Raw genomic sequence first — 17,008 nt, 5'->3', positions numbered from 1 at the left:
GATGATTTAACAAAAGCTCATTCACGTCAGGGTATATGCAGCAGTTTGGGCTGCCTGGCTCGTTGCGAACTGTGTGAAGACCATTTATTCCTAACAAAGACCATAATTAATTTGCCAGAATTTTACATAATTAGCAATGTAACAGCAATATTTAGACTTAGGTTTGCCACCCGTTTGATAAAATACAATACGGTTCCGTATTTCACTGAAAGAATAAACATTTTGTTTTTGAAATGATAGTTTCCGGATTTGACCACATTAATGACCTAATGCGCGTATTTCTGTGTGTTTATTATATTATAATTAAGTCTATGATTTGATATTTGATAGAGCAGTCTGACTGAGTGGTGGTAGGCAGCAGCAGGCTCGTAAGCATTCATTCAAACAGCACCTTCCTGCATTTGCCAGCAGCTCTTAGCAATGCTTGAAGCACAGCACTGTTTATGACCTCAAGCCTATCAACTCCCGAGATTAGGCTGGCAATACTGTAGTGCCTACAAGAACATCCAATAGTCAAAGGTATATGAAATACAAATGGTATAGAGAGAAATAGTCCTATAATTCCTATAATAACTACAACCTAAAACTTCTTAACTGGGAATATTGAAGACTCATGTTAAAAGGAACCACCAGCTTTCATATGTTCTCATGTTCTGAGCAAGGAACTTAACGTTAGCTTTTTTACATGGCACATATTGCACTTTTACTTCTCCAACACTGTGTTTTTGCATTATTTAAACCAAATTGAAACATGTTTCATTATTTATTTGAGACTAAATAGATTTTATTTATGGAAAATGTTAAGTTAAAATAAGTGTTCATTCAGTACTGTTTTTTTGGTCCACCAGTAATCGGTGTTAAAAAATCATAAGCGGTCGACCTCTAATCTGTACTTTACTTTACTCTTTATATTTTTCACAACTTGTACTTTTACTTCACTACATTCCTAAAGAAAATGATGTACTTTTTACTCCAACATTTTCCCTGACACCCAAAAGTATTCGTTACATTTTGAATTCTTAGCAGAACAGAAAATGGTCAAATTCGCACACTTTTCAAGAGGTCATCCCTACTGCCTTTGCTCTGGCGGACACACTAAACACAAATGCTTTGTTTTTAAATGATGTCTGAGTGTTGGAGTGTGAACCTGGCTATCTGTAAATAAAAACATTTTTAAAACGGGTGTTGTCTGCTTTGCTTAATATTTGGAATTTGAAATAATTTGTACTTTTACTTTTGATACTTAAGACCAAATACTTTTAGACTTTTACTCAAGTACTATTTTACTGTGTAACTTTCACTTTTACTTGAGTCATTTTCTATTAAGGTATCTTTACTTTTACTCAAGTTTGAGAATGTAGTACTTTTTCTACCACTGCCACCCTCCTAAACCTAACAGTTTGTTCATTGCAGAATTCTCTCACCTGCTATATTTGGTTACGCCTATATATGACAGGGTTGTTATTCTTGGAGAGCTAAACATTAATGCGTGTTGCCCAAGTAATGCACTAGCTGGGGAGCATTTTAACCTGTTAGAATCCTTTAACTTTGCTATATGCCACAGGGCCTTCACACAACAAAGATCATACTCTTGATCTCATGATGATCTAAATATTGATAACTATTGATGGGTGTGTCTCTGACCATCTCAGTATTGTTTTGAAAATGCGTTCTTCTCCTCCTAAAAATGTGTATGTCCCCAGTCCCTCAAACATCATTCTTCTCCTCAACTGCTAATACATTTACCAATGCTTTTTTATCCTATACTAATGATCCTGTTCTGTGTCATCACTGATGATTTGCTGAACATTTTCAATGACATGTCAGGCTAGTTTAGACTCTGTGGCACCAGTTAAAACCAATAATAAACTGTCTGCCAGTATCACCTTGTTAAATGAACACACTTGTGCCTTAAAGTGTACTCAGAAAGGCTTAACGTAAATGGAAGGGCTGCAAACTTCAAGTATTCTATGAAGGATCTGATGAGAAATGATCTGTTAACAGTTTTTGTGATTCTGTATAGAATAATCTACTGTCTACTGCTTCCCTTTACTCATTTGAGAAAATATCCTTTGAGTCCCTCCTTGACGCTGTAGCTCACATGAAGACCTCCTGTTTCCTCTTAGACATGATCCCTACTGGACTACTAAAAGAGGTTATGCCTACTGTCGGCCCCAACATTCTGTCTATTGTAAATAGTTCCCTGACTTCTGTCTCCGTTCCAACCTATTTTAAAACTGCTCTGGTTCAACATCTCCTTAAAAAGCCCAATCTCGACCCTCCTCACATAATTTTTTATCCAATATTGTAGAAAAAGTTGTTTTCACACAATCGGTGGCTTATTTGCATATGAATAACTTATCTGAAAATTCCAGTCAGGCTTCCACTCACTTCACAGCAGAGAAACTTATTTTTTGAAGGTCAGTATTGACCTTCTGTTGTCTGTCTATCTATGTGGCAGACGTTTCTCAGTGAGCATTGGCGGTTTAGTATCGTCCCCAGCCCCTATTCACTATGGTGTCCCTCAGGTGTAAATTCTGGGCCCCATCCTGTTTTGTACTCCTTCCCTGTGGCTCAGTTGGTAGAGCATGGTGTTTGCAACGCCAGCATGGTGTGGGCAATGCCAGGGTTGTGGGTTCGATTCCCACGGGGGGCCAGTACAAAAAATAAATAAGCAAATGCATGAAATGTGTATGAAATGTATCTATTCACTACTGTAAGTCGCTCTGGATAAGAGCGTCTGCTAAATGACTAAACTGTTTTCGCTGTACATGCTTCCCCTTGGTGACATCATCTGCAATCATAGCATTCAGCTTCACTGCTATGCGGATGACACAACGTTTTATTTACCAGTCAGACCCAGTGACCAAGCTAGCATACAGTAGCTACCCTTCACAAGTGTCTTCCTGACATCAAAAATCTGACAATTTACTCCAGCTCAGTGATAAGAAATCAGAGGTCGTTTTATTTGGCCCCCTCCTTGATAGAACCCAGATTGTAAATAACCTTGGTCATTTGTCCATCAATGTAAAGCCTACGGCCAGAAACGTTGGTGTCTTCTTTGACCCTGACCTAAACCTTGAGCTGCATGTAAAGAAGATTGTTCAGTCCTGTTTTTATTATCTACGAAGTATAGCTAAAGTCAAGTATTTTTTATCTCAGTCACTGATCTGGAGAATGTTATACATGCTTTTATTTCCTCACCCCTAGATTGCTGTAAGTCATTGTATACATGTCTCAGTCAGAAATCACTTCACAGTCTACAGTTCAAAATGCTGCAGCACAGCTTTTAACAGGCACCAGAAAATCTAACCATATCAAACCCCATTTTAGCTTCTTTACACTGGCTACCAGTCACTTTTTTAGAATACATTTTAAAATGGTATTAATCATGTTTCAGGCTTGGTTCAGCCACATCCTGTATCTCTGATCTGTAATCCCCCTACGAACCAGGATGCAGCCTGAGATCCCCTGGCAAGGCACTGTTGACCATTACAAAGTCTAGGTTGAAAACTAAACGGAACCGGGCATTTGCCATTAGGGCCACTAGACGTTGGAATGGTCTGCCAGAGGAGATCAGGCTTGCAGATTTTTAAATCCCGTCTGAAGACACACTTTTATAAAGATGCTTTTAATGTTTGATTTCAATGTATGATTTTAATTGGCTATCTTTTTTTTCATTCTCCTTCTTCCTGTCTTTGTTTCTTTTCTTAGTAATTTTATTTTTATTATATTATTTTATAATACATTTTAAGCAATTTGTTACTTATATTGAAAGTGCTATACAAATGTTGTTGTTGTTATTGTTATTATTATTATTATATTCATGACCCTTGGATCCATCCTCTACCTCTAGTGCTTCTGGAAGTCTCCCAGGAAAGGATCTCCAGGTAGTCTTCCATATCTTAACATGCACAAGGCGTCATTAAAATATTTTGATGATTGATGTAAAGCAAAGTTTCAGTTTATCAGTTTCAGTAGAGGAAAGGTAGGGGTGTCTGATACACCTGTCTTCGGGCTTCCAGCTGAGCCAAAACAGAAATGAAAGTGTGGTATTTCGGGATGAGCGGAAAAGGTTGGTATTAAACACTTGAGCAGCACACCGGGGATTCTCACCACTCACTCTCCCCTTGGGGTTTTTGCGGATTCGTTTTATTCTTTCTTCCCACGTCTGTCCCCATTTTACCGAAATCCTCACCAGTGAAAATCCACCCTTTGCACGTTCTACACTTAACGGTAGCGGCTAATCAAAGTGTCTAAATTAACGTCTACCTCAGATATATATATATATATATATATATATATATATATATATATATATATATATATATATACCACACACAACCAAGTTGTGTCCAAAAGAATAAAAGAAAGTGTGAGAGTGAATGTGTGAGAGGAGAACTGTTTTATTGAGGGGAGTTCATCCATGGAATGGCTTACGGGTGGGGTTTGAGAGGTGGTGGTGGTGGTGCTGTGGTGGGTGTGAGTGTGAGTGTGGGCTTTTGAAGATTAAGTGGGCGGATTAGTGTTATCTGAGCTTCTCATCTCCCCCCTCTCTGTTTGTCCAGGTCGACAGAAATACAGAGGGAGAGACTTACCAACAGCGTAAAGCAGAATATCCCAAAGCGATCTGCTCAGGAGAGAACGGGGGAGGACACAGTATGCAGGCAGCATGGAACAGGTGAAGGAGCAGCGGCCCTTCTGCTCGCTCTCCAAGAGCCAGAGAGACCACGAAAGGGAGCGGGATCTGGAACGGCGTTACACCGCATCATCGACAGACAGAGAAGGGGCCTGCCGGGTGCCTACACAGAAGTCCTACAGCTCTAGCGAGACGCTGCAGGCCTACGACCATGACCCCGCCCGGCTGCTATTCTCAGGCCGAGTCAAGGAGATGGCCTATCAGGAGACCAATGACTACGGCAGGCCAGGTCAGTACAGTCACAGCTCTATTTCAATGATATGAAATCTTTGCAATATGCCCATTATATGCTTAATAATGGCCGTATTGTATGGATATAATTTGTTTAGATGAGATTTGATTCAGATTTCATACGTGTATTTTTTAAACATAATTAACTTGGGAACACATGGAGTTTGGTAAAAAAAATTAAAATATTAAAATATAAATTCATTGTCTACAGTTTAGCTCATTGACATAGAAAAGATGTTTGATACTGTATTAGTAAGTCTGATGTTTTGTCTTAGGTAAGGTATCCCGTGGGTTTCTTTAAACTGGTGGTGGTCTTTATCTTCTTGTATGATCAATTTACCAGCATTCATAGCTTGTCACTTGAGGTTTTTATTAATCCATGATGAAAAGTAGAGCTCTTTTCGATCTGTGCTTGAACTATGTACACATCCAAACCAAATTATCACACTCCACACTCCACATACCAATGATAATTACCCATTAAACTGCTGAGCAAATAACCCAGCTTTTTAATTGGTTGTTGGCAATTGGCAGGAAATGTTCATAATAAGAATAAAGTGTTATAGCCGATTCTTGATGATCTATGAACAGATCATAATTAATGGCATATTTCTCATAGATTCCTGCTAATTGGCGCCAGCTGGAAATTAATAGCATTCTAATTAGGCTGTGGGACGAATGTTAGTTTTCCCTTTATTTCTAGATCAAATTAGGACTTTTAGTGAAAAGGTAATGAGCGATTGGAATTATTATCACCTCAATGATTATTCAGTTGGAGAACGATGGCAAAATTAGTACTTTGTGTTTGAACATGTCCTTGTTCAAATGTAAATCACAACTCCAAATACTGAATGATTCAGTTTAATTAGAAATGATTATGTGAAATGTTTTGCATTTCAAAGTATTTATCTGTTTAGAAAAAAGTTAATTCACAACTTGGACCTTAATAAAAACCTAAAACTATACTTATTATTTTACTTATTATCCTATGAAGTTTGAAACATTACATAGAATATTGTCAATGTATCTTATTGCGCTGTTGCAGTTTTTGCCTTACAATGTTCTTTGTCAATTTCACATGTTTTTACCGGAATAACCGGTAAACTAAATGTAAATGCAAGAAATTGATTTTTGTAAATTATTTTATTAATTGTTATTGTACTTATATTAGTCTTACTACTTGCATTGTCTGCAATGGTATTTTTTAATTAATATGGGTAAAATACATGTATGTAGTCTTATGCAGCATGAATTTACATTTTCAAACGTTCAGCTAGAAGAATAAAAAATACAAATATTAATGGAAAACTTTGACTGTATATTTTCCCAAAAATACATTTTAGAAAATAATTACAGTGAACAATAATTTATATTACTTGGTATAATTGAATTTAGTCCACACATTTAGAAATGTTACTTTGGTAGATTTTTTCTGTTTACTTCAGACCACATTTTGTATTTACTCAATCCAGCATTGACAGTGTAAATTTCCATGCATCTGTTTTTCGCTTTTTGTTTCTATATTAAATCCTCACTTTAAATTCAGATTTACAAACGATTAAGAAGACACAGAGCCGTGAATCTGTTACAATTTACGATTTAGGTAGTTGGATACAATGAGTGGGATCATCTTTTCCTTGAGTAGTCTAGAGGAATGTTGTTTTCAGACGGTTTGTTTTAGGTTCAAGTGTAAGGTCAGTCCCGATAATCCCCAAAGCAACAGAAGTCCTATTTACTTCTATCTTAAAGTGGAACTGACAGCATTTTAGCAACCTGAACTCTTATTAAAGTCTGTTTATATACACCCCCAGGAAGAACATAACACCTTTTTAAATGTTTTCTGACAAGTGAGCAATTACATATTATCATTTTCATAAATTCTTAAGTCAATCAAATGTATTTATAAAACCCTTTTTACATCAGCCGATGTCACAAAGTGCTATACAGAAACCCAGCCTAAAACCCCAAACAGCAAGCAATGCAGATGTAGAAGCACGGTGGCTAGGAAAAACTCCCTAGAAAGGCAGTAACCTAGGAAGAAACCTAGAGAAGAACCAGGCTCTGAGGGGTGGCCGGTCCTCTTCTGGCTGTGCCGGGTGGAGATTATAACAGTACATGGCTAAGATGTTCAAACGTTCATAGATGACCAACAGGGTCAAATAATAATAATCAGTGGTTGTAGAGGGTGAAACAGGTCAGCATCTCAGGAGTAAATGTCAGTTGGCATTTCATAGCCGATCATTCAGAGTTAGAGACAGCAGGTGCTGTAGAGAGAGAGAGAGAGAGAGAGAGAAGAAAACAGCAGGTCCGGGACAAGGTAGCACGTCCAGTGAACAGGTCAGGGTTCCATAGCCGCAGGCAGAACAGATGAAACTGGAGCAGCAGCACAACCAGGTGGACTGGGGACAGCAAGGTGTCATCAGGCCATGGTCCTAGGGCTCCGGTCCTTGGAGAGAAGAGAAAGAGAGAGAGAATTAGAGGGAGCCTACTTAAATTCACACAGGACACCGGATAAGACAGGAGAAATACTCCAGACTGACCCTAGCCTGACCCTAGCCCACATAAGCTATTGCAGCATAATTATTTCTGGGAATTACATATACTAAGGCATTTGTGAAAATTCTATAGCAATATAGAGTGGAAAAGCGGCAGTGCGTTTGGACAATTAATAGACATCTCTTGTCCAAGACCGGAGTCTACGCAGTGTCACATTGGTGTAAAGGATCAGGAGACAGGCGCAGGAATGCGTAATAGGGGTTTTATGGACCCAAATTACAGCGTGCCATGAAAGGCACTGGGACGAAGACCAAACAAACACGTATACAAAACACAGGGTTGAAACCCAAACAAAAGAGTGAGGAGTACATCGAATAAATACACGGGGCGCACAATGATACCACACGGGACGAAACCCGGAATCATCTGCACAATACAAGTGGCACGAAAGCCAAAACAACACAGCTCAGGTACTCACACGACCAACAGACATTGTAACAATAATCGACAGGACAATGGTGAACAAAGGGCACACTTATACAGGTACTAATCAAGGAAATGGGGACCAGGTGTGCGTAATGACACATTTCCGGAGCTATCAGTGACACGCAGACCGGTGCGCCATAGCCAATCGGAGCTACAGTAGGCCTTTTCGCAAAACATGGCATTTGCCACTCAGGTCTGCCATCATTCACTTTGAACTGGACTGTGTGTTTACAGGTAGCTGCAACAGCACGACTTTAGATCATTAGGACGCATTCGCCAAAGCCACAGAATACACCTTAAAACCTGTTGAGGCCAGGGGGCAGGATCTTATCCCGGTATTGGGATTCATTGTCATGTGACCATGGCGGGGAATTCAAAACTGCAAGAGTAATCATTTCAAATAATCAAATAATCAACTATTTTCCTCCATTTGAAAGATATATCTCCTAAATCTAACCACGCTGTCCGATTTTCAGAGGCTTTACGGAGAATGCATAAAGTTAGGTTATGTTAGGAGAGTACATTGACAATAGCTGCGTGTAATGTTTAGCCAATTCAAAGAAGGGCATCAACAGACAGAAAACTAGCTAGAATTATGCACTTACCTTTGACAATCTGCATCAGATGACACTCATAGGACATTATGTTATACAATACATGCATTTTTAGTTCCATCAAGTTCATATTTATATCCAAAAACAGCATTTACAGTCGCGGTGAAATTCAGAATTTTTTTTCGTCTCGAATGCTCCCAGTGAATCCAGCATTACAAATCACGGAATTACTATTCGAAAACATTGGTAAATTATAATATTGTCATTCAAAGAATAATATATTATCATCTCGTAATTGCTACCGAATGGCCAGATCTCAAAATAACTTTACTGGGAAATCACATTTTGCAATAAACTGGGTACTATGCTAACAACAACAAGCTAAGCTATAAGCTAAGCTAAGCTAAGCTATACAGTTAGCATTAGCATCATCTAATATCGATAATAACATTCTAAATATCCCCTTACCTTTGATTATCTCCATCAGAAGGCGCTGCCAGGGATCCCAGGTCCAGAACAAATGTGGTTTCTTTTGACAAAGTTCATAATTTATGTCCAAATAGTTAGCGTTCAGTAGGCTCCCACAAAATGAGGTGGGCAGTGTAAAGTCACGCCGAAAAGCTAAAAAAAACCTAGTAAATAATCTATTTACGTTTGTTCAAACATGTCAAACGTTGTTTAGCATTAATCTTTTGGTCCATTTTTAACGTGAAACATCAGTAAACATCAGTAATATTTTCACACAACCTATCAAGTGTCTAGAATAAACGATTATGACAAAGACACTCTTCTCAGATTTATGCGCAGGCGCAAAAAATGAAGTGATGACGTGTCAACTTACAAGCATTCTAATTCGGTCTGTATTCATCACAGATGCTTCAAACAACTTTATAAAGATCGTTGACATCTAGTGGAAGCCTTAGGAGTTGCGAACTGAATCCTTTCTCACTATGGTATCTATAAAACAATGACACTAAATAGTACAGTCACAAAATTCACATTTTTTTTATCTATTTTTCACAGGTTTTTGCCTGCAATATGAGTTTTGTTATACTTACAGACACCATTCTAACTGTTTTAGAAAATTCAGAGTGTTTTCTATCCAAACCTGAACAATAATATGCATATTCTAGCTTCTGAGTTGGTGTAGGAGGCAGTTAAAAATGGGCACATATTTCTTTCCAAAATTCTCAATACTGCCCCCTAGCCCAAACAGGTTTTAATGGATTCTTGCAAATATATAAATACCACGGGAGTCCTCTTACATTTGGGAACTTTACAGTCCTATTGATCAAACAACCATGAAAAGGTAGGCTCTCTCTCCCTCAGTTATGCACATCAACAACAACAAGATCAACGACTAATGCTAGCCAGAACAAGATGAGCTAAAATCTAACAAAAGAACATTTAGATGAACTCTCAAACTTTTTCAGCTCGTCAAAATTGCACTAATAAACAATGGGGCATTGAAGCTTACTTGTCCTTCTGAAGCTTGCCTGCCAGTAAATTAATTATTGTCCCAACCAAACACCCAAGCTAACTGGCTAAAGTTCCTCTGTCCAGTGTCTGTGTTCTTTTGCCCATTTTAATATTTTATTTTCATTGGGCAGTCTGAGATATGGCTTTTTCTTTGCAACTCTGCCTAGAAGACCAGGATCCCAGAGTCGCCTCTTCACTGTTGACGTTGAGACTGGTGTTTTGCGGGTACTATTTAATGAAGCTGCCAGTTGAGGACTTGTGAGGCGTCTGTTTCTCAAACTAGACACTCTAATGTACTTGTCCTCTATTCTGGTTAGATACAGTTTGCGCTATTCTGTGAAGGGAGTATTACACAGCGTTGTACGAGATCTTCAGTTTCTTGCCAATGTCTCGCATGGGATAGACTTCATTTCTCAGAACAAGAATAGACTGACTAGTTTCAGAAGAAAGGTCTTTGTTTCTGGCCATTTTGAGCCTGTAATCGAACCCACAAATGCTGATGCTCCAGATTCTCAACTACAGTGTCTTGCAAAAGTATTCATCCCCCTTGGTGTTTTTTCTATTTTGTTGCATTACAACCTGTAATATAAATATATTTTTATTTGGATTTCATGTAATGGACATACACAAAATAGTCAAAATTGGTGAAGTGAAATGAAAAAAATAACTTGTTTCAAAGAATGTAAAAAAAATATAAAACAGAAAAGTGGTGCATGCATATATATTAACCCCCTTTGCTATGAAGCCCCTAAATAAGATCTGGTGCAACCACTTACCTTCAGAAGTCAAATAATTAGTTAAATAAAGTCCACCTGTGTGCAATCTAAGGGTCACATGATCTGTCACATGATCTCAGTATATATACACCTCTTCTGAAAGGCCCCAGTGTCTGCAACACCACTAAGCAAGGGGCACCACCAAGCAAGAGGCAATATGAGACCAAGGAGCTCTCCAAACAGGTCAGGGACAATGTTGTTGAGATGTACAGATCAGGGTTGGTTTATAAAAAAAGATCAGAAACTTTGAACATCCCACGGAGCACCATTAAATACATTATTAAAAAATGGAAAGAATATGGCACCACAACAAACCTGCCAAGAGAGGGCCGCCCACCAAAACTCACGGACCAGGCAAAGAGGGCATTCCTCAGAGAGGCAACAAAGAGACCAAAGATAACCCTGAAGGAGTTACAAAGTTCCACAGTGGAGATTGGAGAATCTGTCCATCGGACCACTTTAAACCGTACACTCCACAGAGCTGGGCTTTATGGAAGACTGGCCAGAAAAAAAGTAAGCAAACATGTTTGGTGTTCGCCAGAAGGCATGTGGGAGACTCTCCAAACATATGGAAGAAGGTACTCTGGTCAGATGAGACTAAAATTGAACTTTTTGGCCATCAAGGAATACGCTATGTCTGGCGCAATCCCAACACCTCTCATCACCCGGAGATCACCACCCCATCAGTGAAGCATGTTGATGGCAGCATCATGCTGTGGGGATGTTTTTCATTGGCAGGGACTGGGAAACCTTTAAGGAATGATGGATGGCGCTAAATACAGAGAAATTCTTGAGGGAAACTTGTTTCAGTCTTCAAGAGATTTGAGACTAAGATGGAGGTTCACCTTCCGGCAGGAGAATGACCCTAAGCATACTGCTAAAGCAACACTCAAGTGTTTTAAAGGCAAACATTTACATGTCTTGGAATGGCCTAGTCAAAGCCCAGGCCTCAATCCAATTGAGAATCTGTGGTATGACTTAAAGATTGTTGTACACCAGCGGAACCCATCCAACTTGAAGGAGCTGGAGCAGTTTTGACTTGAAGAATGGGCAAAAATCCCAGTGGCTAGATGTACCAAGCTTATAGAGACAAACCCCAAGAGACTTGCGGCTGTAATTGCTGCAAAAAGTAACTCTGCAAAGTATTGACTTTGAAGGGGTGAATAGTTATGCACGCTCAAGAGTTTCATTTTTTTTTGTCTTATTTCTTGTTTGTTTCACAATAAAAACTATTTTGCATCTTTAAAGTGGTAGGCATGTTGTGCAAATAAAATGATACAAACCCCCAAAAAATCAATTTTAATTCCAGGTTGTAAGGCAACAAAATAGGAAAAATGCCAAGGGGGTGAATACTTTCGCAAGCCGCTGTAGTCTAAAGAAGGCCAGTTTTATTGCTTCTTTAAATTTGGACAACAGTTTTCAGCTGTGCTAACATAATTGCAAAAGGGTTTTTCTAAAGATCAATTAGCCTTTTAAAATGATGAACTTGGATTAGCTAACACAACATGCTATTGGAGCACAGGAGTGATGGTTGCTGATAATTGGCCTCTGCACGCCTATGTAGATATTCCATTAGAAATCAGTCGTTTTCAGCTAGAATAGTCATTTACAACATTAACAGTGTCTACACTGTATTTCTGATCAATTTGATGTTATTTTTATGGACAAAAAAATTGCTTTTCTTTCAAAAACAAGGACATTTCTAAGTGACCCCAAACTTTTGAACGGTAGTGTACATAGCGCATTGATGTGAATCACACTGATTCTCTCTCATTTAGCTATTTGCTCCTTACAGATTGTGGTTGTTGTGGATGGTTGTTCACAAATCTAAATGTGTATTTGAACCCAATAATGGTTGAATTCAAGAAGTTTAAGTTGCCTATCAATCATTGTTTTTGAAACCAGTGGACAGCAATTGAAATATACGCTCTTGCAACAGCCGCATAGTGCAGATCGCAGCCTGTGGAATAAAAGTGAGGCTTTTTTTGCTCAATCTAATTCATGCTGATAAAAAAAAATATATTTTGTAAAATAGTAGTTAAGACATAAAAACTATGAAATAACACATATGGAATCATGTAGTAACCAAACAACTGTTAAACAGATCAAAATATATTTTAGTCAAAGGGTGGCTACTTTGAAGTCAAAGGGTGGCTACTTTGAAGAATCTAAAATCGAACATATATTTTAATTTGTTTAACACTTATTTTGGTTACTACATGATTCCATATCTGTTATTTCATATTTTAGATGTCTTCACTATTATTTGAAAATAAAGAAAAACCCTTGAATGAGTAGGTGTGTCCAAACTTTTGACTGGTACTGTATATCCATTGATTCTTGAAGAATATAACTTATAAATGCCTCATGAGCTTAGTTCATCTGTCACACTGAATGAGAACCCAAAATAAGCTTGTTTTTTCCCCGATGTTTGTAAACATTGCAAATGTAAACAAATACTGTATAGCCTCATAACATGGTTAAAACAATAATGTTGATATCATAGATGGTCAGTCCCTGCATCCATAGCTCTGTTAATTAATCTGAGAGTGGTTACATTCCTCCAGGCCTATCCCTCAGCTTTTTACAAAAACAGAGGCGGGGCGGCCGTTTTGGTATTATTTTATCTGTGTATTTGCCCTTTAAACAGCTGCATATTATCAAGATATCAGTATTTTCAGTAGTTCTTTAAGCATGCCATTCCATGAGCAGAGCATTCTTTTTTCAACTCGAATCAATGAGCCCAATCGTCCTCCATGACAACCAAATCATAAACAGTAGGGCTGGCTAATTAGTCCTTAGTTTTGGGGATATGCTCAGGTAATACAATTTGGCTAATCTATACTTCCGTATTTCTAAGTCCTATTCTTGAAATCAAGGGGTATAACATTTATTGTAATAACTGGAATTCTGATAGACTTTGGTTTTTAATGTAAAGATATAATTTCATCTTATTATTATTATTATTATATGCAGTAGAAAGTGATGTGTTAGAAGAAGCCTACATAACCAATCCATAAAGTAAAATGTAACATCAATATATGGCCAGCTATGTAAACTTTAACATTGATTTATCCTGCAATAGATGTTGTTCAATTGGAAATATACATGTTTGTCTTCTTCTAATGCCTTTTAAGGGGAATGTAATCTAAAAGTAACTGAATGTAATCAGAATATGTTACTGAGCTAAGGTAATCCAAAAGTTACGTTACTGATTACAATTTTGGACAGGTAATTGGTAATGGATTACATTTAGAAGTAACGTACCCAACCCTGCCTACTGCCCTTCTAAGAACAGTCACACAATTTGAAAGCTATCCACAGTGGCAGATATTCTGGGTTTAGGATTGGGGTTTGATAACATTGTTAAATTATCAGGCTGCTATTAAAGCGCATTTGTTTTTGATTTTACAGGACAGGGCTTCTCGCTGAGGCAACTTGGGATATGTGAGCCCTCCACACGCAGAGGCCTGGCCCTCTGCCCTGAAACGGGCCTCTCACACCCCCTTGGTCGCTACTCCAGAAGAACGGTCCCCACAGAAAATCATGAGCCCACATCCCCGGAACGTACCATGGCTCTCTGGGGCAGGGGTGCCAAGTCAGGCCAAAGCTCATGCCTGTCTAGTCGCTCCAACTCAGCCCTTACCATCACAGACACGGAAATTGACAATAAGTCGGACAACGAAATCGGTAAGTCTGCCAAACCTTTATTTGTTAAATGTGAGCCCCCTAACTCCTGTTTTGTGGAGGTATTGTTTAAGTACGAAGTAAAAAAAAAAGAATCACAACAAATGTTCATACTAGTCAGCAGTGTGTTATAGTTTCATTGGTGCTCAGGAAAACATTCATTTGTGGAAGCAATGAATGGTGGGTTCTGATTGGTGCAAGTGGTATTTGGAAGGGCAAGAACAGGCATGTGCAGCTTCTGTTTGGGGATGAAAGCTATGCTTCATGGCCTTTTGTGGATAAGAATTTGGTCTACCAATTGAGTGGTTGGTAGTCACCTGGCCCTCTCCACAGGGAAGTAGGGGAGTTTTGTAAAGTTTCCCTATGGGCTAGCGTGTATTCAAAGATAGCTTTGTAAAGAGTCGGTCAGAGGTTTCGCTTAGAAATTCCACAGTGGTTGAACGAGAACACACAATAGCTGATTAAGTAGGTTCAATGGTTTGAAGTGCAATGATCTTGCTCGAAACCTGAAACTTGAGACTGTGGTATTCTTTTGAAGAGAGATCTTCTGTGCATCGAATGCGGGGTAAACAAGTATGTTGCTTTAAATGTGGAACTGACTACTTTGCAGATATGAAACAAACAGACAGTAATATCAGTCAACAATATCAAATTCCCAGTTTTTGCTACAAACCAACTTTGTAAGAGGTTTTAAAAATAGGTTATGTTTGACTCAAAATTCCATGATTTAGAGCAAGGCATTGTTAGCAGAATAGATGGATGGAGCTCAATGCATGATTAATATAATTCACCAATACATTTCATGGTTGTCCAAAAAATATTGCTATCAGGTTGTAAATCACACCTGGCCTGGTACATTTTTTGCTGCCTCCACCCATTCGGGATGCACTGTTTCAGTTTCATTATCAAGTAATTGAAATTGATATACAAGCAGTTAGGAAAGCTAAAGCTAGCTTTTTGAAACATAAATTTGCATCCTGTAGCACAAACTCAAAAAAGTTACGGGACACTGTAGTCCATGGAGAATAAGAGCACCTCCTTCTAGCTGCCCACTGCACTGAGGCTAGGAAACACTGTCACAACCGATAAATCCACGATAATTGAGAATTTCAATAAGCATTTTTCTATGGCTGGCTATGCTTTCCACATGGCTACCCCTACCCCGGTCAACTGCTCTGGACCCCCCCACAGCAACTCACCCAAGCCTCCCCCATTTCTCCTTCTCCCAAATCCAGATAGCTGATGTTCTGAAATAGCTACAAAATTTGGATCCCTACAAATCAGCCGGGCTAGACAATCTGGACCATCTCTTTCTAAAATGATCTGCCGAAATTGTTGCAACCCCTATTACTAGCCTGTTCAACCTCTCTTTTGCATCGTCTGAGATCCCCAAAGATTGGAAAGCTGCCGCGGTCATCCCCCTCTTCGAAGGGGGAGACACTCTAGACCCAAACTGCTACAGACCTATATCTATCCTACCCTGCCTTTCTAAGGTCTTCGAAAGCCAAGTTAACAAACAGATCACCGACCATTTCGAATCCCACTGTATCTTCTCCGCTATGCAATCTGGCTTTTGAGCTGGTCATGGGTGCACCTCAGCCACGCTCAAGATCCTAAACAATATCATAACTGCCATCAATAAGAGACAATACTGTGCAGCCGTATTCATCGACCTGGCCAAGGCTTTCGACTCTGTCAATCACCACATTCTTATCGGCAGACTCAACAGCCTTGGTTTCTCAAATGACTGCCTCGCCTGGTTCACCAGCTACTTCTCTGATAGAGTTCAGCATGTCAAATTGGAGGGCCTGTTGTCCGGACCTCTGGCAGTCTCTATGGGGGTGCCACAGGGTTAAATTCTCAGGCCGACTCTCTTCTCTGTATACATCAATGATGTCACTCTTGCTGCTGGTGATTCTCTGATCCACCTCTACGCAGACGACACCATTCTGTATACTTCTGGCCCTTCTTTGGACACTGTGCTAACTAACCTCCAGACGAGCTTCAATGCCATACAACTCTCCTTCTGTGGCCTCCAACTGCTCTTAAATGCAAGTAAAACTAAATGCGTGCTCTTCAACCGATCGCTGCCCGCACCTGCCTGCCCGTCCAGCATCACTACTCTGGACGGTTCTGACCTAGAATATGTGGACAACTACAAATACCTAGGTGTCTGGTTAGACTGTAAACTCTCCTTCCAGACCCACATTAAGCATCTCCAATCCAAAATTAAATCTAGAATCGGCTTCCTATTTTGCAACAAAGCATCCTTCACTCATGCTGCCAAACATACCCTCGTAAAACTGACTATCCTACCGATCCTCGACTTCGGCGATGTAATTTACAAAATAGCCTCCAACACTCTATTCAACAAATTGGATGCAGTCTATCACAGTGCCATACGTTTTGTCACCAAAGCCCCATATACTACCAACCACTGCGACCTGTATGCTTTCGTTGGCTGGCCCTCGCTTCATACTCATCGCCAAACCCACTGGCTCCAGGTCATCTACAAGTATTTGCTAGGTAAAACCTCGCCTTATCTCAGTTCACTGGTCTCCATAGCAGCACCCACCCGCAGCGCTCACTCCAGCAGGTAT

At 39.3% G+C, this 17,008-nt stretch overlaps 1 protein-coding gene across 7 annotated transcripts in view; it reads left to right on the top strand.

Annotated features, from left to right (window-relative positions):
• The window catches only part of LOC115205111 (teneurin-3), a 219,082-nt gene that overhangs the window by 29,378 nt on the left and 172,696 nt on the right, over positions 1-17,008 (top strand). For all 7 annotated transcript variants that reach the window (XM_029770775.1, XM_029770773.1, XM_029770774.1 and 4 more), the window contains exons 2-3: positions 4,569-4,928; positions 14,136-14,411. In XM_029770775.1, coding sequence (XP_029626635.1) covers positions 4,673-4,928; positions 14,136-14,411 — 532 coding nt within the window. In that variant the 5' untranslated portion in view covers positions 4,569-4,672. The remainder of the gene's footprint in view (positions 1-4,568; positions 4,929-14,135; positions 14,412-17,008) is intronic.

This window comes from Salmo trutta, chromosome 13 (genome assembly GCF_901001165.1).
Source record: "Salmo trutta chromosome 13, fSalTru1.1, whole genome shotgun sequence".
Taxonomy (NCBI): domain Eukaryota; kingdom Metazoa; phylum Chordata; class Actinopteri; order Salmoniformes; family Salmonidae; genus Salmo; species Salmo trutta.
This window is presented reverse-complemented; position numbering and strand designations above follow the sequence as displayed.